At 50.7% G+C, this 24,344-nt stretch overlaps 1 protein-coding gene across 1 annotated transcript; it reads right to left on the bottom strand.

Annotated features, from left to right (window-relative positions):
- Positions 1-864: 864 nt before the first annotated feature.
- LOC117869925 (uncharacterized protein F54H12.2-like) lies at positions 865-3,502 on the bottom strand. Its single transcript, XM_034757023.1, has 2 exons — positions 3,111-3,502; positions 865-1,528 (listed from the first exon to the last, which is right to left on the bottom strand). The coding sequence occupies exons 1-2, from the start codon at positions 3,500-3,502 to the stop codon at positions 865-867; spliced, it is 1,056 nt and encodes a 351-aa protein (XP_034612914.1).
- Positions 3,503-24,344: the final 20,842 nt, after the last annotated feature.

Below are 24,344 nucleotides of genomic sequence, written 5' to 3'. Positions count from 1 at the left end.
ATGCGGCCAACAGAGATCTTTTGTAACGCCTCAAGGCCTCGACTGCTGACACCGCCGTGGATCGAGAAACCGTGACCCCTTTTTTGCCATCTAAAAAACGAAAATTGGCTAAAAGAGCCGAATGCCTCAGTGTGTAACATTTTTCACATTCTAAATTTAAAAAAAAAATGGTAATGTTTTGCTTTAAATAAAACATTTCTATAATTTAAAAAAAAAATCTGTGTACTTTTTCCTCAATTGGTTTTTAAAAAAAAAAAAAAAACACCAAACATCATTTGTCTTTAAACCCCACACGTGGGGTGCTTTATTGGGTAACACGGCTATGAAAATCATTGCAAGATACACATGTCTGGGCTTGTTGAAACATGGTTTGAGCAAGACTAGGCATGCCCAAGAATTTAAATTTACTTTTTACAAAATTCATCACCATCCGGTCGTTTTGCACTAAGTCGTTAGAATACAAATTTAAAATCCGCTCAAAAGATAAACCCTTGCTACGATGATGTAAGAAAAACACGCAGTGATAGCCACAGGCGATGGAGCGGGGGTCTTGTAATTGTCTATTGTGAAACACCATGTCTGTGGCATTTTTGTTTAAAAATTTCATAATGCTTTTAGGAAACAACACACTGTTCGGGGGGTGCCCATATGAGTCAAAAAACTCTCCACGGTTACGCTCCGCCAGATACAAGGCGAGCCAGTGTTCACTCGGTTGGTTGTGTGGATGCGTGTTCACCACCAAGCCTAGGGGCCTCTGAGACAGCTTGCCTCCTGGGAGCCAATCGCAAGGGAACACATCTAAGAAATTCTTTTTCATGTAAGGGTCCGTTGATAAGACACGTGAGAGCTGCACGGTGTCCATGTTCACATGTAGTCAAACAGAATGTTTCTCCTCTGATTTATTTCTATGACATTGTCAAAAACCCCATACACAATCATATTGACGGTAACCATTAAAGCCTTCCCAAAACGTATTTCTGCTCTCAGGTTCCCGGTTTTAATCAGGGAATAGTGATCAGCGCATTCCTGGTCGGGAGATAGGTCAAAGGCAAACAAGGTGTAACCCTGTGCAAACTCCTCACGGTCGATTAACAGAGAACAATCTTTCATGTGTTTACCAGCTGTCTGTACCAAATTCATGTATTCTCTCACGCAGCGTCCTGCCTCAAAGTCCGGTTGCAGAGGCTTGGTCGGTATCTGTTCACCATCCACATACAAGGCCACAAAATTAATATCGTAATGTTTAAAATTAAAGGGATTTTTAGCGTAATTTCCGCTAAAGGCATCGTTATCCACAAACCCTAGGACAAGCATTTTGGATAACTGTCCCAAGAACAGGTTTTCCTGGTTACTGACCCTGCTGCCCGTGGGGATGCTAAACACTTTCATTCCCACACGGTCCACGGGGTATTTAGCATTAGCAGTAAGCAGGGCCTCCGCGTGCCCCAGACGTACTCCCAGGGCCACCCGTACTTTCTTCACAAAAAGGGACGCTGATACAATGCGCAGTTTAAAGCCTTCAGCTGCACTGCCCATTAAACAGAAAGCGTCTTTACTGCGCATCAGTTTAATTTTCACATCCACTCCGTTTAACAAAAGGTTTTCTTGTGTAACCCTTCTGCCAGGCCAAGTTGATGGCAGCAAGGGCCGGATTCAGTACATAGGGGTCCCTTCCCAACAGCGTGACACAGAACCAGCTCGAACCCCCACCCAGTGACCTGGGAAAATCTTACACAAACCCCTAGGCGCCTCGAAGAGGCAATATTTCCCCTCTCGCAAGCACAGAGCCTCGGTGTAGCAGAAAATGTTTAATAACATGAGATAAACGACATAGCATTAAATTGGGAAAACACCACAACTAGAGTTCATAGACCAAACCATGAGCGAAGACCCACCCCAGCAAATTGGGCCGTGTCCTCTCCCGTTGGTTCTTGAAACCAGCGACCCAAGAATCACCAAAGTCCCAAAAGTCTGACAACCCCCCAAAGTCTCTGTCCCTGATCAGTGCAGCCCCAGAGTTCAAAGGGGGGGGGGTGAGCAGGGTGTTAAGGCGCACCTTACGTGATCCGAGGCCAACCGGCTGCTTCTCCGTGGGGTTCCACCGCAGCCTTCACCACGAACTGCTCCACTCCACCCGCAGTCCCACTCCTGCCATCCCACGAACTGCTCTGGCAGCTGCTCCGCTCCGCTCACCGACCTGTGAGCCGCTCTGCTCCGCTCACCGACCTGTGAGCCGCGCCGCTCCGCTCCGCTCACCGACCTGTGAGCCGCGCCGCTCCGCTCTGCTAACCGACCTGTGAGCCGCGCCGCTCTGCTCCGCTCACCGACCTGTGAGCCGCGCCGCTCCACTCCGCTCCAGCCGTCCCTTGGGCCGCTCCCACAAGGCTCTGCTCTGCTAGCTGCTCCTCCAGCCGCTCCGCTCGCCCCCGCTAAGCTAAGTTAGCTTAGCAATATAGCTTCAGGCTCCCCCATTAGTTAACACAGCCTCAGTGATCTCAGCTCTCAAATAGCTTTAGCTCTTTTGTGATTTCAGCTCGTAGTAGGGGAGCCCCAGTGCTGGTGCACTATTGGCCCAAAGTGAACTCAGCTCAGCAGTCTGTAACTAGACTCCTAAGGGAATCAAAGTTAGTTCTGACGTTCAACAGTGGAGAGAGGAGGAGGTGCAATTGGTGTTTCAGGCCCACAAAAGGGACCCACACCACCAGGTACTAAACTGATAAGAACAGATACTACGTTTGCGCCACAGCTCAGAGAGCCGAGAAGCAAGGCCCCCAACCTCTCTCAATTCACTGGGTTTTGTAACCCATGCCCCTTGACAAGCAAATGCTACTTAGGTAATGGTGAATGACTCACTCAGTCCTTCTGTCATACAACAGTTCCACTGGCCTTGATTCACAGAATCAGGGTAACAAAACTTTATTCTTCCTGCCCCAATAACAGAGAAACTGGGGATCCCACACCAGCCAAAGTAACCACTTTGAGTTGCTGTTGTTTCATGCCGGGCGAATGGGTGTGCCTATGCAAACAAGATCAGCCCCTGGAGTTCTTTTCCACACTCGCCATAATTCACCACCAGATGTCAGGGTAGAGCTCATCCTGACTCTGCTTACACTTGAAAAAACAGGTCGCTGTGTAAATGGCCCAGCAGCTCTACCATTCTGCTCTCGGCCGTCAGCTTTGCACGCCTCACAAACCCTAGATTCCCTCCATCCAACTCTGTTTCTTTATGTTGTCCAGCAATGTCTTTGTAAAACAGGCCGGCGGAAAATTGCGTGGCGAGGGTGTCGTCGCTGTAATTGAGCACCGATTCTATAAAGGTTCTGTAAGGGTAGCAGTTGTTGCTTTGGTTTATGAGGCGGTCTCCCAGCGTGACATCCAACTGACTGAAAATAGAGGCCACGGGGTAATTCACCAGACCCACTTCGGCGTCCACGGCGAGTTCAGTTCCGTCTCCTTTTACAAACTTGCAACACAGGTACAGCAGCGTGTTGTTTAAATCCATATAATCTATGCCATTCCCTGCTATAAAAAAGTCAATGGGAGCAGACTCTGTAATGGCCAATAGAGGCGGCACCTCGATGTAGATGCTTTTCTCGATGCTGGTCTGCGTAGAGGCTATTTGAAACAAGTCTAGTTCGGATTTGGTGAACTTTTCAGACCCACAGTGAACAAAAGCCATGTTGATTAAAATATGTCTCTTTTACCAGGCAGAGCGCGTCTCCTCTTTCGCCCAGGCTTCCTCTTGGACTTTCGCTTATGGCCGGCCCTGCGTGTCAAAGCCCTTCTTTTAAAGGGTTTCGGGGGACCTGTGCATCGCGGGTATGACGTATTTCTCTTTCTCTTCCTCCTTTCAGCCCCGATCCTTCCTGTGAAGCTGTATTCCCCACCTTCTCCAGAACAGCACGGGAGACATGACCTACCACATCTCTAGCTATGTTTTGAGCGGTGGTTTTTACATGGGGTTTAATAATCTCTAGCCCCCTTCTCAAAAGTGGTACGGCTTTTCGAAAGAAAATATTCCACCCACACCCGCCCCGTACATCACGGAGGCCTCATGATATCCAGGAAGGGCGTATCCAGCCTAGGCTTTGTAATAGTTCCTGTAGATGGTGGGGTCACCATAATTTTTTGGGATCGCCATAATAGGGTTTTGCTTTTTTAGAAACCTCGCTCTCTCCGTGGCCGCAAATGCAGCTTGACAATCACCTTGCCGAAGCGAAATGAGACATGTCTGTTCTGATCTGTCTTTATTTCAATGGTGATGGTGTCGATGTGGTGTTTACTGACAGAGACGTAATGAGGTTTGTCGTAGGTGATGGTAACAAACTCGTTGTTCCTTCCTTGGACAGGGACGCAGCGTAACAGGGGAACAGAAAAGTCCCCCACAAACTGGTGTTCTACGATAGCCGTGTATACATACAAGGAGTTAAAACCTCCTGTGATGTCTGCCAAGAAGGGGAATTTTTGGACGTTGCATTTGTGGCCCAAACCCAGAAGGTTAGCTAGCTCCCCGTCAGTAGAAAACACGTACATAAAATCGGTAGATTTAAGTCTCACTTTTCTACCCACAGGGTCGTAGTTCATGACCACCTCAGGCGGTCCGGGATGACGAGCCATGTTGCTGTTCATATGCTCCAGTAATTCGGGTATGGTCGAGTAATAACCTCGTCATAGGATGAAATTCCATGTTGTAGCTCCAAAGGTGATTTCGAAAGGGGCGTCTTCGTTGATAGTATTCCAGCTGTGCGGGTATTATATTTCCACTAACCCCACCTCCCAGGCACCCGGGAGATCCAAGGGCTTAATTAGCCGTATTGTAAAGTTTGAGATGGTGTTTTGGGGAAAAACTGCAGAGCTGGCATTGCTGGGCAAAGTAATGTAAAACCCGCTGTCACTCATTTTACTCTCTCTCTCTCTCTCTCTGTCCTTGCAGAAGGAATCTTTTTGTTTGTTTGTTTGTTCGTGTCTAGATGTCACAGAGTTGAGAAGCTTCCACCCAGCTGTTAAACTTATCAGGCCACCCCAACTGTTTCACCAGTAGCTGCTTTTTTCTCCCTTTTCCTTTCTCTGCTAGAACTTTTTCAATCCTGTAAATCCTGTCTCGTTTGGGGTTTACTTTTTGTAATTCTTCAGGGTAAAAAGATCCAGTAACTGCCTCACCCTCGTAATCTTTTAAACGGTATACAGGTCTCTGGCCCCTGGTTAAGGCTTCATCCACTATGAATATCTCATCGGTAAACGTCTGTTCATAACCTTTTTCAAAAGCGCCTTTGGTTTTAGATAGTCTCACGTGGTCACCTTTTCTAAAAGGGGCAACAACCGGTTTTATTTTAAAATGATCTCCGTAAACCGTTTTCCATACCTTCAGAGAATTTGAAGGGTTAACATCAATGGGTCTGGTACGTATAGTTCTGTGAAAGCTCTGGTTGTAACTCTTTATAAAGTCAGGTAAGACGTCAATGTAGCGAAAGGTGTTATGGGCTGTAAAATATCTCCACATCCTAGTTTTTAAAGTTCTGTTAAATCGCTCCACAACCCCTGCTTTGACTTCATTATTGGTAACAAAACGGTGAACTCCATGCCGCTTTAACAATCCACTTAAAGGTTTGTTTAAAAATTCTTTCCCCCGATCGGTTTGTAATTTTTGAGGCACGCGACCTTCACTGAAAATAGCTTTAAAGGCCTTGGATACCTCACCACTCGTCTTGTCTTTTAGGCCTAAGGCCCAGGCATATTTGGATAGAATGTCTATCACTGTTAAGATGTACTTAAAACCGCTGTTGTGTTTGGAGAACTGGTGCATATCCACCAAATCTGCCTGCCACTGCACATCCACCTCTGAAACAATGGTCTGGTTTCTTTTAAAACTTATTCGAGCCGGTTTGTGTAAAGTGTAAGCATCCTGGTCTAAAAGCCATGCTGTTACCTGTCTTCTGTTTAAAGTTTTACTATGCTTTCTGGCCGCTTGAAAAAGAGGGTTGACCCCGCCGAAGCTCCCAACTTCCCTGGGGGCGTAATATATTTTCTTTAACAGAGCCGTCTGTGTAGACATGACTGTTACTGGTACCGTCTTTTACTAGCACAAGTATGAAAGGGAACACATTTAAATAAGTTTTATTAATCGCCTGGTTTAACATGACCTTTTACAGCCACCTGTAAAAATGGATGCCATGACCCCTACCATAAGGGAGTCTCAGATGGTTCATTCTTCCATTTTGTCCTTTTCGGCTTGAGCTCTGTGTCTCAGACATGAGCAAAAGCAGCTGACGCACGATATGTTTACTCCCACAGGGCTTCCAATGTGTAAGTTCTTAAAGGCCTCTAAAAAGTCATCGTCGACCTGTTGAGAGATTTTCAGAAAAGAAACCGCGTAAGCACCCCCTGCTTGTTTTTTTAATTTACGCAACCCCCGGATCCTACCCCATTACCCACCCCTCCTTGACCGCTGCTTCTTAATCATTCATTTTACCTGAGCGCCGTCTTTTCCGTTCGCTTTGTCCACCGGTGCCTCCCCCGAGCCGTTATCGCCTTCCACTTCTGAGGGGGTGGACAAAGAGAGGCCGTCATGTTCATTGGGCTGTCTCACGAGGGTTTCGGGGTCGGGTTCCGATGTATCCATCAATGGCTGGGTCACAGGGTCCTCCTCGGAACTGTCGCTGATGTAACGCCTGCTCCACACAAGGTCAAGGGTGATTGGGCCTAAAACAAAGTCCGAAGTTCTCACGGGGGTGGTGAAGGAGTCCAGGTTTCCTCTCAGCAGCCTTTCCGTGTTTTCGAAAACACGTGTCCTTGGTAAGAGATGGCTGCCTCCTCTGGCGCTGGGACTTATGGGGTAATGGTGCTGCACTCTGATTGGCGGAGGGCCTTGGGAGGAGTTTTTAGTGGGGTCACACGACTCACTTCCGGAGGGGTCACCCCAACCCAGAAGTCACCCTGATTGGTCAACATCTCCTCTCAGGGCGGTCCTGTCAGCACTAAACCCCTCCTGATTGGTAGAGGGTGGTGGGGGAGTTCTTAGAGGGGTCACACGACCCACTTCCGGATGGGTCACCCCCGCCCCGGAAGTCACCCTGATTGGTCAAAATCTCCTCTCGGGGCGGTCCTATCGGGACGAAACCCCTCCTGATTGGTAGAGGGTGGTGGTGGGAGTTCTTAGAGGGGTCACATGACACACCTTGCTTCCGGTCAGGTGGCACATTGACCCTGGAAGTAATACCCCCATGAGGTGGGACTTCCGCTGACAGGTGGGAGGAACCAAGTGGTCAAGGGGCGGGGCTTAAGGGGTCAAGGGGCGGGGTTAGGGGTTGATTGACGGTAGGGCCCTTACACTACTCATGTTCCCAAGCTTTGCTGTCTTTCTCAAATCCTGGCATAAGGGTGACACCTACAGCTGCTTGTAATCACGCCTGGCAGGAAGGAGACCCCTATGTGCATTCCCTGGGGAGGCAGGGGGATCTGGGAGACCCTGGACTCTGGGGGATATATACCCAGAGCTCAGGAGCAATCTACTCAGGGGTGATGCAGTAGAAAAGAGCTGGGTGCTGCTTTCCCCACATTTCTCCTTATCCCCTTTCAGTCTCTTCACTCTCCCTTTCTTCCCCCTTCCCCAACCCTCTGGCAGGGAGACTTGGTCACTTCCCTGCTCCCAGGGGCGCTCACTCTCCCGTAGCTGGACTGACCCCTGCGAGTGCTAATAGGAGCGAGAGCCTGGGTGCGGGTCAGTCTCTGCAGCGGCTCTGGGACACAGAGGCGGGAGGAGGAGCAGAGATGGGGGTGCTGTAGGAGACTTGATTCAGTGATATTGGAGCATAAGCTTTCGTGGGTGAATACCCACTTCGTGAGATGATGAAGTGGGCATTCACCCACAAAAGCTTATACTCCAATCCGTCTGTTAGTCTATAAGGTGCCACAGGACTCTCTGTCGCTTTTTACAGATCCAGACTAACACGGCTACCCCTCTGATACTTCATTCAGTGAAATCCTTTACAGAACCAAAGAATCCCCTTATCAGTGCATCTGGCTGCAAAAAGTCTCACAGCAGTTCACCAACTTGTCTTTTCTGCTGCTGGGATTCCCTGAATTACTTTTATCACTTCATCATTTAGCTTTGTTATTGTGCAGATGCAGATCATTGTGCTATTTAATTTATATTTTACCAACAAGTCCTCCTCAAAAATATGCAGCAGTAAGAAATTGCTAGTTTTAGCAATGACATCTGTGTTTCTGGTATTGCACTTGCTCTGTTTTTTTACTGTGATTTCTAATTTGGAATTTTTAATTCTAACTTTTTCTTCTTATTTTTAGAGCAGATGTTGATTCTGCTGGATCATCTGACTTCCAGCCTGACTGAATTTCTGGGCTGGTCTCAAAAATTTTTTTTGTTCAATCCACAAATGGTGTTTCCCTTTTGCAACTGCTATTTTGCATCTCAATCCAGCCCTTAATTTTTTTCGGCATGCCATTACTTGAGTGTAGAACTTGATTAACAAATATTGCATAAAGGCTGTATACTCTCTCATGTAACATCCTTGTCAAAGGCAAAAATCAATTGTAATTTTTGCTGAACATTAGAACTGCTGTAGTGGGTCAGACGAATAGTCCATCTAGTTCAGGATCCTGTCTTCTGACAAGGGCCAGTGCCAGGTGCTTCTGAGGGAATGAACAAAACAGGCGATCACTGAGTGACCCATCCTGGCACTCAGAGGTTTAGGGACACCCAGAGCATGGGGATGGATTCCTGGTTCTCTTGGTTAATATCTGATGCACCTACCCTGAGGGACTGATCTAATTCTTTGTTAAACCCATTTATAGTTTTGTCCTTCAAAACATAATGAGCACACATCTACAACCCCAAGAGGGCTTGACAACCCCAAAAATTCTAAAAACATGAGTTATACACCCTGAGGTCAAGAAACTTTAATTAATACATGATATTTTGTTCTTATGTGCCTCTTTGAGCCTGAGCCTTTAGGGCTTTGAGCAGGGGATTGGACTAGATGAGCTCCTGAGGTCCCTTCCAAGCCTGATATTCTACGATATATTCTATGGTGCCATAAGGCCACTTCCAGAAAAGCTGGAGCTAAACACCTGAATGAAACTTGGTCTACCCTCATACTTCTCTTGTTACCTTTCCCAAACATTTCACATACCTTAGGCCATATCTACACTACAAGCCTATGTTAACTCAAGGTATGTCAGCATAGTCTTGCTATGGGTACTGTGTCACTTCTGTGACTGACTTGTGCTCTTGTAATAAATAAAATAGAACTGTAGTGGGGATAAATTACACCAGAATGCAAACCCTACGGAAATTAAAAATTTAAATTATCCTCCACGTGTCCCACTAAAATGAATCCAACCCACAGGTCACTTGGGCAGAAGTATCAATGTCAGGATGCTACATTTTGAGCACAGTAAATGAAGCTGCAAAATAAATGATGTTTAAATGACCTCACTCTATTTTTTACAATCCTATATTAAGAGGCAATTTTTATATTTGGAAGCTGAAGACTTTATGCGTCCATCCCCCACCACTATCACATTTTAGCAAATTAGGACAAGTCATCAAATAAGAACAAGCGTAGGTATCAGTAACTGCTATTGGTATCAATTCGCTACCTCTGTACCAAAAGGTGGGAAAGGTGAGAAGTACCAAATTAGGACAAGTTAGCAAATACGAACAACCATAGGTATCACAGTAGCTGCTACTGGTAGCAAATTACAGCAGATCACAGTTTTTTACGATCTCTTACATATGAGTAACTGCCAGACGTAGCAAATTCCTACAGGTAGCAGTTTCTCGCACCACACCTGCACAGCTCTGCTCCCGGGCTCTTCTTCAGCTCCTGCTCTCTCCTTATCTCGGCCCTACTCTGGCCCAGGTAGTTCCAGCTCACATGGAGAATGGGACCCCCTGGCCTGGCGACTCCCTCATTAGACTGTCTCTCAGGGTGAGCTGGAGCTTTGGCCTCTCCCCATTGCCCCTGGGGACTGTCAGTCTCAGGGTCCTGATTTCCCATTGACCCTTCCCCTTCGTTTTGGTACTGGGAACTAGCCAACCAAAAAACCCCACTAAGTTTTAGTAAGGGGCCAACAATCCCCTTACACAAACCAGCCCCGTGAGGGTCACAGATGTCCAGAGAAAACAGCACAAGATGGCTCCGTGGTGTAACGGTCAGCACTCGGGACTCTGAATCCACTTCTTTGGAAAAGGCAGACACTGTGTTTCTCAGGTCATCTACTGAGGGGACGGAGACACTCTGGGCACAAGAAGTCGAGTCCCCAGTGAGGTGTGAGACTTAATTCTATGGAGCCAGGTGCAGGACTTTGGCAGGGAGGCTCAGGCATGGGGGATCGGGGTGCAGCGGACGGGCCAGCTGTCTAGGTGTGGAGATTTAGTCGCACTGAGGCCCAGGAGGGAAGAGAAGGAGGAACCCTGCTGATGGGCAGTGGCTGTGGAGAAAAAGAGGAAGGGTTCCTGGGACTTTCCCCCCTCTCTTTTACCTGCCTGCTTGCTGTTGTGGTGGAAGGGGACAGATGCTCCCAGGAAGCCTGTTTTGTTAGTTCCCTCTGGGGCACCTGGTATTGGCCACTGTCAGAGGACAGGATACTGGGCTAGATGGACCTTTGCTCTGACCCAGTCTGGCCGTTCTTATGGGGTTTGCCAATGTCACCTATGGATCTTCTCTTTGTGTCTCTGAATGCTCTATGGGGCTGCATAAGCTGCAACAAGTTTCTGGTCTTGGGTTTGATTTTGAGAAACAGGATTGTAGGCAAGGCAGGGATCAAAGGGTCTCACGCCTGACTGCCAGCAGACGTGCAGGTCACAGGCAACGAGCCCAGGACAACTGATAAATGTGGTGCATGAATGAGCCCAAACTAGAAGGTCTCTTGTTGGCCTCAAAGGGTAGTTGCTCAAAGGGAGCCGTTTGGTGTGATGAAAAGAGTGACCCATGTATGGACTCGACTAGCTTGGGGAGTCCTTGCACTGGGGGGGATGGGGAAGTTAATATGTTGTTGGGAGAATTCCACATCCATAAAATCTCACCCCTGGGTTTGTAATGTCCGGCTGCAGCAAACAAGTACCTCTATGTGTGAGGAGGAGGGGCTGTGATGGGGAGGGTCCATTGGAATGTCAGTTTGAGGGGAGGGGCTATGAGGGGGAGGGCTATGCAGTGTCTCTGTGAGGGGGAGGGGCTGAGGATAGAGTCACCTCCAGGCAGCAGGAGCCCCCTGACATGAGGTTTACTGCCCCCTCTCCCCAGGTGCTTTGGGGGGCCCTAGGGCCCAGCATGGAGTTGCTGTCCCTGCAGGGTCCCTGGGAGTCACAAAGGGGTGAGGTGAAGTTACTGCCCCGTCTGTGCTGGGATGGGTGCCTGGAGCCCCGGAAACAACACAGGGGCCCCAACAAAGTTAAGTTGCTTTGAATTTACTCCCAGCTAGTTGGGCTCAGATTTCAGCTTTCTGCCCCAAGCCCCGTGAGTCTAACGCCGGCCCTGCTTTCTGGGTTATTTTGGTGCCCCCCCTCCCAAAATCTGTTTACTGTCCCCTCAACTTGGGACCCCTGGTTGAGAACCACTGCCTGGGAGNGTGGGGCCTGTTTCCAATCCTCTGTTCGTTCACGTATCCGGGCAGAGTTCCTCTGGTGGCGTCCACTGTCTCCCTTGACGCCTTTGAGGAGCAGTGGGCGCTGTCCGGGGTTCTCTGCTCGGTATCCCCGTCAGGTTCCCTTCTTTTGACCCTTTGACCGCACTCCTGTCCCTGTTTTTTACCTTAGTTGTCCCCCGTAATTATTTGAGTTCCAGGCCCTGTGGATCCTCCCCTTAGGCTGCGGGGGAACCCAATATGTACACAGACTAACACAATTGGGGAGTCCTTGCACTGGGGGGGATGGGGAAGTTAATATGTGGTTGGGAGAATTCCACATCCATAAAATCTCACCCCTGGGTTTGTAATGTCAGGCTGCAGCAAACAAGTCCCTCTATGTGTGAGGAGGAGGGGCTGTGATGGGGAGGGTCCATTGGAATGTCAGTGTGAGGGGCTGTGAGGCGGGGTCCATGGGGGTGTCAGTGTGAGGGGAGGGGCTATGAGGGGGAGGGCTATGGAGTGTCTCTGTGAGGGGGAGGGGCTGTGAGCATAGAGTCACCTCCAGGCAGCAGGAGTCCCCTGATATGGGGGTTTACTGCCCCCTCTCCCCAGGTATTTTGGGGGCCCTAGGGCCCAGCATGGAGCTGCTGTCCCTGCAGGGTCCCTGGGAGTCACAAAGGGGTGATGTGAGGTTACTGCCCCATCTGTGCTGGGATGGGGGCCTGGAGCCCTGGGAACAACACAGGGGCCCCCATAAAGTTAAGTTGCTTCGAATTCAGCCCCGGCTAGTCGGGCTCAGATTTCAGTTTTCTGCCCCAAGCCCTAATGCCGGCCCTGCTTTCTGGGTTATTTTGTTGCCCCCACAAAAAAATCTGTTCGCTGCCCCTTCAACTTGGGACCCCTGGTTGAGAACCACTGCCTGGGAGCTCTGTTTAGACATAGGGAGCAAAGCTGCTGCCTTTGCTGATGGCTGAACTCAGGCCCTGAGAGTGGGATATCCAGGCACGGCCAGTGACACCAGAAGAGCTCCCCGAGCAGCTGCCTGGCCTCAGGGACGGTCTGAGCCTGCAGGGCCCGAGGGGGCAATGAAGCAGCTGGGTCAGGCTGGGCACCTCGATTCCCAGAGAACAGCCCTGGCTCCCTGCTCAGCAGCAAAGAATAATTTCTCCCCCGTTCCCCAATAAATCCGCCTGGAGCTAAGTGCAGAGCTGAGGGTTTCTCCTTTCACTCCTGCTGGGGAATGTAGGGGTCTGGAGGGCGTTTCTAGGAGAGCATTTGGGACTCAACTGGGGGAACCAGCCTTTCATTACAGAACGCTCAAGTTCTGATGACATCTTTATTTACAATTTTTTATAATGTGATATAATCCTTCAATCCTAGTGTCACCATCGATAACACGGCTTGGTCAGCCTGGTGAGATACCAAGGGTAAAACTAACCCGCTCTTCAAATCCAGAAGAGTGGAGATCAATCGCCTGTCAGAGTCAATGTGGGTCATCAATAGGCAGACGGCGGGCCAAATCGCTTTTCAATGGACCCCAACATCTATTTATTTACTTCTTATTAGCATTATTGTTATCTTTTTTTTATTTTCTTCTTTGGAGTCTGGACTTCGACTAGACCTTGACCAAGAATTTTGGACCTTGACAAAAAAGAATGGCTTACCACTAAGAATGGGGTTATGTTACCTTCCTTATGTCCTTGTGACGAACTGGGACTGTTCTTACTATGATCTTTGAATGCTGACAGGGGAGTGTGGCTAGGATAGTCTGCATTGGGGGATGGGAGGCTGACCGACGGAAAATACCTGAGCATGTAACATGAGAACCCAGGAAGGGGTTAGAGGCCAGGTGACACCTTTGCCCAGGAAACTGAACAAAGGGCTGTGGGAGGGGTCGCTGAGGGGAGAGTTTTCAGGAGCTGGATGGTGATATGGCTAGGAGGCAGACGGGGCTCTGACCTCCCAAGGGGGCTGGGATGCCCGGGGACCCCAAGATGGACCTAACTGAGGGGGATCCTGTTGTCTGTGCCTGCAAAAGACCTGTCTTGGATTGTGTTCCTATCATCTAAATAAACCTTCTGCTTTACTGGCTGGCTGAGAGTCATGGTGAATCACAGGAAGCCGGGGGTACAGGGCCCTGAGTCCCCCACACTCCACGACAACTGGTGGTAACGGTGGGATCTACTGCACCCCGTGGACGGCGCTTCCTGCAGTAAGTGACTGGGGAGCAGTAAAACGAAGTGGGATTGACGGGGACCAGGCATGCTGAAGAATCAGAGAGAGACGGTTTCAGGGGGCGATTAACCCCTGGGAGTGTGTGACCAGTGAGAAGGACTTCCGCAGTGAGCGGTCCCGGGGCGGAGGAGTCTGCAGCTCGACCCTGGCAGAGAGGTGGTGACCTGAAGAAGGGCTGGCACAGTAGGGGTCCCCCTGGAATGGTGGAAAGCGGAAAGCACAGGCCAGCGAGTGGCCAGCAGGAGGATGTATGCTAAACGCCTTAAGAGCGACCTGGTGGAGCTGTGCAGGCAGAGGGGGCTGCGCATTGGGAGGTCCACCAAAGAACAGCTAATTGCCCAGCTGGAGGAGAGGGATCACTTGGATGAACCGAGCCCTGTTCCTGAGGGAAGCCGCCCGGTGGATGCAGCGTGGGCCCCGGGGCCTGACATAGCTGGGAGGGGTCAGACTGCTGCCGAGGATATCCCGAGACCCTGCCTACCTGTGCGTAGGGGAGGGGTTGGGGGAAGCCCAGCAAATACCGAGGGCACCCTGACCCCGATGGCCAGCAGGGGATCGTCCTGGCGGAGCTCCCTGTCCCGGGAGCGGATGCGACTGGAATGTGACAGTGAGCTGAGACTGAAAGAGCTCGAGTTAAGGCAGCAAGAACTGAAGCAGGAGTGGGAAGAGAAGGAGAAACAATGTCAACATGAGGAGAACCAGTGTCAGCATGAGCGGGAAGAGAAGGAGAAACAACGTCAGCATGAGCTGGAACTGGCCAGGCTGAGGAGCAGTGGGGCCCCGGCTGCGGTGAGCGAGGGGGGACCCAAGACTGCAAAGAGCTTTGATAAGTGCTTGCTGGCCCAGCGTAAGGAGGGGGAGGACATGGATACCTTCCTGACGGCCTTTGAGAATACCTGCGAGCTGCTCCAGGTTGACCCTGCAGAGAGGCTCCAGTTTCTCATCCCCGCACTGGACTCCACAGCCAGGGAGGTGTACAGCCGACTGAAAGGGGCAGAGACAGGGGACTACGAACTGTTCAAAAGGGCCCTGATCCGTGAGTTTGGGCTGACCCCTGAGATGTACCGGAAAAGGTTCCGGAGTCAGCGTAAAACCCGTGAGGTCACATACCTACAACTAGCCAACCAGGCTCAGGGGTATGCCTGCAAGTGGATACCTGGGGCCCAAACTATAGAGGACCTGCTTGACCTATTCGTACTGGAGCATGTGTATGAGCAGTGCCCATCCGACCTGAGGCGATGGTTGATGGACCAAAAGCCAGAGAACCCGCAGCATGCAGGCCAGTTGGCCGACGAGTTTGTGAACAGTCAGGCAGGGGATAACCGGGAGGAGTCCCAAAGGAACAGTCCCACCACAACGCAGAGCGAGAGTCACCATGGGACCTCCCAGCGGGGAAATATGGAGAACCCTCACCAAAGGGGAACATCCAGCGTCAGGTCCATCCAACCCGCTCAAGGGGACCCACGGGACATGGGCTGCTATCACTGTGGCCAGAGAGGTCCCATACGGGCCCAGTGCCCCAGGCTCAGGGACAGACTGAGCAGACCGAACCCACAGAGGGTTGACTGGGTAGATACCCAGCTGGGCGAGAGGCAGCATTCCCAGGGAAGCGGGGCTGGCAGAATACCACCTGCTAAATAGGGAGGAGAGCTCCAGGCCAGCTCCTCTGGGGGGCTGGATGCTCCAAACTCAGGGTTTTTGGTTTATACGGTGAGTGTGGGGCTGTCCCTCCGGAAAGAGTACCTTGTTCCCCTGGAGGTGGATGGGAGGAAGGTCAATGGATACTGGGATACGGGCGCAGAGGTGACGCTGGCCCGGCCCGAGGTGGTGGCCCCAGATTGGGTGGTGCACGACACCTACCTGACCCTGACGGGGGTGGCTGGGACCCCATTCAAGGTACCTGTGGTGAGGGTACACCTGAAGTGGGGGGCCAAGGAGGGCCCCAAGGACGTGGGGGTACACCCATATTTGCCCACTGAGGTGTTGATGGGGGGGGGACCTGGAGGACGGGCCAAGCAACCCCCAGGGTGCCCTGGTTGTGACCCGCAGTCAGAGCCGGCAAGAGGCACTGCGCCCTGGCCTTGGGGAGGGTGCCTTGCCTGAGGTGCAGGACCCTAACCTGGTGGGGAGGGAACACCCAGGGACACGGCTCAGGGAGGCTGCGGCTTCAGACCCAGCCGGCGAGAGAAAGCAGGTGGCCATCCCTGTCCCAGCTGCTGAGTTCCAGGCCGAGTTGCAAAAAGATCCCTCCTTGTGGAAGATAAGGGACCTGGCCGACCTCAGTGCGGTACAGACCATGGGGAGAGGTGGCCGGAAAAGGTTCCTGTGGGAGAAAGGGTTCCTGTACCGAGAATGGGCTCCCCCAGGGAAAATAGAGTCAGGGGGGATCAGGAGGCAGCTGGTGGTACCCCAGAATATCGCCACCAGCTGCTGTACCGGGCCCATGACATTCCCCTCTGAGGGCACCAAGGAACCTGGCGTACCCAACAGAGGTTGCTACGGAGCTTTTACTGGCCTGGGGTCTTTGTTACTGTCCGACAGTACTGCCGATCCTGTGACCCCTGTCAGAGGGGGAGGAAGGCCCAGGACAAGGGGAAAATGGCTTTAGGACCCTTGCCCAGCATAGAGGAGCCTTTCCAGAGGGTGGCCAAGGTTAAAAGTGGGGCTCTGAACCAAGAGAGTCCAAATCACCGACCTCCAGACTGGAAAGCTGTGAGAAGACCCCAGCCCAGTTGGAACCCCAGGGGTATTGGGGTGGGAAAAGGACACAGGCCGCATGAACCTTCCCACATGTGAACTACGAGTGCCACCGAGCAACCCCGACCTAAGGGGGGGGGTGAAACTGGAGGGGCCTGGTGTAATTCTCACCAAGGAATGGGAGGGATGCTGGGGCATCCACGGGAATGGGGCTAGGTTCGAACTTCCCTGGGTCACTGGCTAAAGTGACCCCTCAGGGGGAGAGATGTGACGAACTGGGAATGTCCTTACTGTGGTCTCTCAATGCTGACAGGGGAGTGTTGGCTGGGAAGGCAGCGGAGTGTGGCTAGGATAGTCTGCATTGGGGGATGGGAGGCTGACCGACGGAGAATACCTGAGCATGTAACATGAGAACCCAGGAAGGGGTTAGAGGCCAGGTGACACCTTTGCCCGGGAAACTGAACAAAGGGCTGTGGGAGGGGTCGCTGAGGGGAGAGTTTTCAGGAGCTGGCTGGTGATATGGCTGGGAGGCAGACAGGGCTCTGACCTCCCACGGGGGCTGGGATGCCCAGGGACCACAAGATGGACCTAACTGAGGGGGATCCTGTTGTCTGTGCCTGCAAGACCTGTCTTGGACTGTGTTCCTGTCATCTAAATAAACCTTCTGCTTTACTGGCTGGTTGAGAGTCATGGTGAATCGCAGGAAGCCGGGGGTACAGGCCCTGAGTCCCCCACAATCCGCGACAGTCCTGGCTCCATCTTGTGGCCATTTCCTTTCCCTCCTTTCGGTGAAAAGCTTTGGGCTTTTGTGGGGACCGACAAACACCCTGAAGATGAGTCAGCATCTCTGTCAAAAGAATAATCTCCCATCTTCACTTGAGTGACAGCCTGAATCGTTCCTTATCCGGGCAGAGCCCAAAGATTGGCATCATCAGGAGAAACAAACCGTTCTGTATGTAGCAGGAACCAACACAAAATGTGCTTTAAAAGGAGCTGTCTCCTTCCTTCTGGGGTGAAATTTGTCATTATGGTCATCGATTTTCATTTCCTTTCTCGGAGGGTGGAGATGAGGTTGGTGCTACCTCAGGCTAGGACAGGAGTGGGCAAACTTTTTGGCCTGAGGGCCACATCAGGGTTGCAAAAGTGTATGGAGGGCCAGGCAGGGAAGGCTGTGCATCCCCAAACAGCCTGGTCCCCGCCCCCTATCCACTCCTTTCCACTTCCTGCCCCCTGACTGCCACTCTCACAACCCCAACCCATCCAACCCCCCCTACTCCTTGTCCCCGACTGCCCCCTCCCGGGACCCCCCACCCCTAATTGCCCCCCTGGGATCCCACCCCCTATCCAACCACCTCCTGTTCCCTGTCCCCTGACTGCCCCGACCCCTATCCACACCCCCTGACAGGCCCCCCCTGGACTCCCAACCCCCCGGTTCCCCATCCTCTGACCTCCACCCCCAGAACCTCTGCCTCATCCAACCACCCCCTGTTCCCTGACTGCTCCCCAGGACCCCCCCACTCCCTGCCCCCTTACCATGCCGGAACCAGCCATGCTGTCTTTCTGCCAGGCAGGAGTGGCGTGCCAGAGCGCTGGCAGTGCAACGAGGTGAGGCTGTGGGGGAGGGGGGACAGCAGGGGAGGGGCCAGGGTGAGCCTTCCTGGCCGGGAGCTCAAGGGCCGAGCAGGCTGGATGTGGCCCGCAGGCCGTAGTTTGCCCACCTCTGGGGTAGGATGTAGATCCCATGTTCCCATCTGTCTGTCATCCTGGGAACCTGTCTCTGCTCACAGGCTGCCTACAGCCTGTCCGGCCACCTCCTGAGCTCTGTGGGGGTGAGTCATTCGGCATAAGTGGCACCTGGGAGAAACATTCCTGCCCGATGCATTGGTGGTATAGTGGTGAGCATAGCTGCCTTCCAAGCAGTTGACTTGGGTTTGATCCAATGCAGGTATGTGCCCTTTTCAGTCACATTGTATCAGTTTATCAATGGAATGGGAGAATTAATGTCCCAAATCCCAGCAGGTCATTCAACACCCAGTGGCGGAAGAAAGGGGTGGGACTATACAGTGTGCTGTTAGAGTCATCCTGGTATTACAATGTTTGGTTTATTTATTTTAAATGTGTTCTTTACTTCCCTCTCCCTTTAAGACTCAGAGCCTTTAAGGGTAGAAGGGACCAGAGTGGTCATCTAGTTCGACCTCCTGCACCTTGCAGGCCAAAGGACCCCACCCACCGACTCCTGTAATAGACCCCCAACCTCTGCTTGAGTTACTGACATCCTGAAATCATGGATTAAAGCTGTCAAGTTACAGAGAATCCACCATTTACACTGGTTTAAACCTGCAAGTGACCTATGCCCCATGCTGCAGAGGAAGGCGAAACCCCCCAGGGTCTCTGCCAATCTACTCTTGGGGAAAACTCCTTCCCAACCCCAAATATGGCCATCAGTGAGACCCTGAGCATGCAGACAAGTGGCACCGGGCAAACATCTGGGAAAGAATTCTCTGCAGTAACTCTGAGCCCTCTCCACCTATTGTCCCATCTCCGGCCTTTGGAGATATTTGCTGCTAGCAATCACAGATCAGCCACATGCCATTGCAGGCAGTCCCATCACACCACCCCGTCCATAAACTTATCAAGCTCAGTCTTGAAGCCAGTTCGGTTTTTTGCCCCCACTGCTCCCCTTGGGAGGCTGTTCCAGAACTTCACTCCTCTGGTGGTTAGAAACCTTCACCTAATCTCAAGGTTAAACTTGTTGATGCTCAGTTTAGATCCATTAGTTCATTACTAGTGGGGGCATGTGATAGTGTGGGGGAGGGAGGGAGAAAGACAGGAGAACTGACAGTGGGAGCCAGAGAGATTCCCTGTTCCCCGGTCACCCATCTCTGGGAAGAACCAGTTGGAATTGCCCTTGGGAAGCTGCCACTAATAACTCAGGTGTAAAATCATCATTCCATTGGAATTAGATTAAAGCCTCCTCACACCCGGTGTCACGGTCATCGATACGGCTCATTACTGGGATGTTACCGGCCACAGCAATGCAATGAGTGGAACCAAATCCCTTTCCAGAGCCCAGGCACACACAGAAATTCTGGGGCTTTTCGTCCCTAGGCTTCTGGCGCCATCGTCTGGCCCGTTGGTTTCACTCCTTTCTGTTCAAACCTTTAGCTTTCTGCACAGAAATGTTAATTCCCTGGGAGAGACTCGGGAGCGTTTCTCTGTTTTGTGTTGTTAAGGGTTGAAATGTTCCTGGATCCTCGGTCCCAACCTGCCTCCCGTTCTACTGCCCATGCAGCCCCATCCCAGCCCTCAGCCGCCAGTAGATGCCGATTCCCTCAGCCCCATCTGTGCAGGCTGTGAAGCCCTTTCACTGCGCATTGCCTAGTTCCCCTAACTCTGAGGGACTTCAGCTCCTCTCTGTCCCCAGGGACCCTCCACACCACTCCCCTACTTACCACGGTTCAATTGCAGTAGCATGAGTCTGGCGCTCATTTTAGAGGCTCCACATTAATAACCATTTTCAATATGAACTTACTGGGGTTTTTATCACAATAGTTGGGTGGGGGGAACCTGTTAAAAACATTCATAAAACTCTTTTCCCAATAGAGTCCCAGGGCTCTTGATATCCCGTGTATCGGGTGATGAACATCCACTGACCATGTAGCTGATTGTGGTATAAACATCTTAGATTTCCCCAGCTAGATAAGATCCCATTTTTACGTAAATGTCAGGGAGCCCTGCCTGAAAACAGTGACAATCTTAGAACAGTTCATCGGCAGAATTATCACACTAAAGCGTATGTGCAAAGCATGTGCCCTGCCACTGAGCTCCCTCCCCACCAATACAGCTAATGCCATAAGGTATTGGGGGGGGAGTATGGGGAGAGTCTCCATGCTTGATCTTGGTGGCAGAAGTGGTTTGGGGCTTCACGAGCTTCCACATTATCACATAGTGGATGGGGCCGTGGATGGAAGGCGTGGAAGGGGTGGAAGAGGGCGGGGCTGCAGGCAGAAAGGATGGGGATTTGGTATCACTATACCCTGCTTAGCGAGTAGGGTTCAGTTCAGGGCAGTGGTCCCCAAAATGTGGGGCACGCTTCTTAGGGGGGCACAGGGGAAAGTTCTGGGGGCACCTAAGGGCCTAAGCCAGCCCCCATGGAGGGCAGGGAGGGAGCACCACTCCGCCCCACTCTGCCCCAACCCTGCCCCCAGCCTGGTGCCCTGGCTCGGCCTTGACCCCTTACCTCATCCACACCCCTCTCTGCAGGAAGCCACCGTCCCGCTACCAGCCCCAGTTCTTGACTGTGGCTGCCAAGGGGCCGCAGACACAGATAAAAGGGCAGTGTGGAAAGTTTGGGGACCACTGGCTTAGGGTGACACCCTCAATCACTTCTATGCAGTCCAATAAAAGATATTCCTCACCCCTCAAGTAGGACGGACTATGTTCTGCTGCCCTTTACTCATCCAGGAAGGATAACAAGATTTCATTGCACTCATGTGATTTGTAACCCCCATCAGCCCAAACTGGTCCTTTTGGCAAAGCCGCCCCATCATGCTGCGTAGCTAGGCGGAGTAGGCGGGTCGGTGCAAACACGGTCTGTTCCTGAAGTATTTCCCCCAGCTCATCACTAGGTGTGAGGGGGGAGCTCGTTCAGACCCTGCTTACACTTAGTATTTAAAAACTCCTTATTGTCCCTACCTCTGCTGGACTTAGATTTCTCCTCCTGTCCCTTCCCTGATAGCTCAGATGAGGTGGCCGAGTGGTTAAGGTAATGCTGCTAATCGATTGTGCTCTGCAAGTCTGGGTTTGAATCCCATCCTCATCGGAGGCCATCAGGCTTCTCTCTTCCTTTACAAACAACCATCTTCCCCCTTTGGTACAATCACAGACCACACCATGTTGCTTCCTGCAAAGAAAAGCAAACTCAGAAACCCCCTTGCTTAAAATAAAATGTCTAAATACCAGATTTCTAAAAGAATTCTCTAGTCCTGGATTTCTTAGTTTTTATCTCAAAAGGCGACATCCTCATCAATTCCCCCAAACACCCCAAGACCTCCATTATTATTAAAATTATTAAAATGCCCCAGTCCTCAGCAAGGCCACGACAGTGACCCACGGCGAGAGTGTCTAGGCCAAGCTGTTGTGAGGGAGGCAAATCAAACATTTTCTCTCTGCTTCCCTTGGCAAGGTCTGATGGGAAAACAAAATCCCCCAAACTGAAGATTTTCTGTTGAAAAACCAATACTAGTCTGCTTGGGGACTTTGATTTGAATGTATTGTTATTATTCTCTTGTGATTTCTGAATTATCTCAGTTCAGTCTTTGTGCTCCAGGTGTATTTCCAGGTTTTGAGTTGTGGGGGAGAGAGGCCAGGTCATGATGTCTCTTCCCCTCTTTCACAGTTTCTTCCAACTTGCTAGGAAGCTGCTTTTCTACGATGTGAGTCAAGCAGTGTCCATTGTCTCTGGGCTATCTCGGAGAAGTCTGCATTGTACACGGCTCCTGGGATAGTCCTTGGGAGCGTGGATTCCTTCAATGGGCCAACAGCGAGTCTGGCTCCTCCACTGTGGCACCGGAAAGGCTGGTTGTGGGCATTTGCCAACCTTGTAACATAGTTCAGTAACGCACACAGAGCAAAACATCCACTCACCATTGTGGATTGCCACGGGCACACAGGGGTGAAAGAAAATGCAGGCCTGTTATTTACCAGGCTGCACGTGGCAATAGACTATATTGGTAAGGGATGCAAGGAGAGTATGGGTCACGATGCAAGCTGCAGACACACACACACACACAACTAAAATGAATCAATTTAAAGTTTTATTGGGGATAATTACAAGGGGTAAGGGAGCAGCGTTTGATTAGCTAATAGAGTTAATGAAACTTAAAACACACAATGACTAAAATATCTACTAACAATATTTATAAACAAAGATGCAGCAATTAGTAATAACTGATACTTACAAATACAAACCAACGCATAACGACCGGCAAACGTAGACACTCTGTTTGAAACACGTGAGCTGAGAGGCTTCGAGGTGATCAGGCTCGGTTACGGGTGTACACAGGATACACAGGATTCGTTTTTCTTTCTCCTCTCCCTGCCTGCACATGGCAGGCAGCCCATAAAGTACCAACTATGACATCATAGAAGTGTCATAGGGGACGGGGCCCAAAACCTGTTTGTGTTCGTTTCTGATTGGCACAAGCAAAGTTTACACCAAGTAGGGGAGCAGGTGCCTCAAAGTCTGGCTTCGCCCCCAAAAGGTGAGGAAATGCATATTGCTTTAGAATGCGTGCAACACTGAATGACAAAAGAAGAGGCCAGGGCAATACCGGTATGGGCAAGTTTTACAGGATGCAGACAGGAACTCATCTCAACATGCCCCCGTGCCCTGGCCGAAATAGTTAGGCCGAAAACCTAAACTTCCGAGTCCGACTTCTCATCCCCACCTACGAGGGGATGCGCTTCGGGGGTGGAAGCGATGTAGGCCGAGGCAACAAACTTGTGAATGCAGGCTTTAATGAAGGCACATCCGAGACAGAGAAGAGCGAGCCCAACCAGAAGGGACACAAACAGGGATTGGAAATAGGATTTGTAGGGCGCAAGGCCAAGCCAATCGAGCCATGACCAAAACTGGAAGGACTCTCGTGACTCTCGGACAGTAGAGCTCAACGTTTGCAGGTCTTTAACAACTGAGGACAAATTAGGAGAAATAGAAGGCAAAGAAACACAGCATTTATCAGCAAAGTCGGGATATACTTCAGCAAATTTAGTACAAAATGAGGAAGATTGTAACAAATATTGAATCATTAATCTATTTTGAATACTATACTGAACAAGGGAATTTAACTGCTGATTAATTAAGGAGAGGCCCTTGCCCGTAGTATTAGCAAGCATTTCAATAGCAAGGGATTGAAACAGCACTTGATCACGTAACATCATATAACCAACAGGGTTAAAACTAACAATAGAGGAGGCGAGGGAGGAGTTAGAGGCCAACCAGCCAGCTAGCTTCTCTAAGCTTTTTTGTGCTGATGCATTCCACACTTCTCGGGAGCATTTAGAAGAGAGAGAGCTTTGTAGGATTTCTAGGTTAGAAATTAATTGTGCCGGAATATATTGGCGGTGATAATTAAGGAGACCTAGTAGCTGCTGAAGCTCTCATTTATTTTTTGGAGGGGCTTCTGTCCAAGGGTCTAATACGCTGGCTGGGGCTTGTGTGGGAGTGGTGGGAGTGAAATGGAGTCCCAAGAATGAGAATTGCTGGCTAGCCTGCAGGTGGCTCTTTGTTTTGTTAATTTGCCACCCATCTGCTTCTAATGCATCTATTATCATTTGGGTGGTACTTTGAACTGCTTGTGGATTGGGCCCACAAACGACAATGTCATCTACATAGGCTAACACGGACACATCCTGTAGGGGTTTTACCTTTTGTAATGTGATATTGAGATGGGACGATGCAAGTGCAGGTGAATTACAGAACCCCTGTGGGCAGACTTTCCATTTATATTGGACACCCTCAAAAGCAAAATTTAAGATTCCTTGTGTGTCCAGGAGTGGGATTTGGTAAAACATATCTTTTAAATCAAGAGTACATGCCCACTGATTACTTGCATCGCTTAGTTGCCGCTGTATTTCTGGAATGGTGACAGAGCTGGAAAATGCGATAGGCTTTACACGGCTGTTAGCTTGTCTATAATCGATGACAAGGCGATATTTAGAGGGATTGCTGGGCTTGGGAATACCCCAACCCGCCGACAGAAAGGTGGATGCAGTAACCCTTTCTATCTTTTTCTCTTCTAGAAGCTGAGTGAGCAAAGCTTCAA

Source organism: Trachemys scripta, chromosome 25 (genome assembly GCF_013100865.1).
Source record: "Trachemys scripta elegans isolate TJP31775 chromosome 25, CAS_Tse_1.0, whole genome shotgun sequence".
Taxonomy (NCBI): domain Eukaryota; kingdom Metazoa; phylum Chordata; order Testudines; family Emydidae; genus Trachemys; species Trachemys scripta.
Note: the sequence above shows the minus strand (reverse complement) of the source record. Positions and strands in the feature narration are given on the sequence as shown.

What these genes read in the sequence shown, in the direction of transcription:
- LOC117869925 (XM_034757023.1), bottom strand. Translation starts at nt 3,502, where the DNA reads ATGGATTTAAACAACACGCTGCTGTACCTGTGTTGCAAGTTTGTAAAA. An exon ending in AGCGACCTGTTTTTTCAAGT is followed by an intron (nt 1,529 to 3,110) that starts GTAAGCAGAGTC and finishes TTTAATGGGCAG; the next exon opens with TGCAGCTGAAGGCTTTAAAC.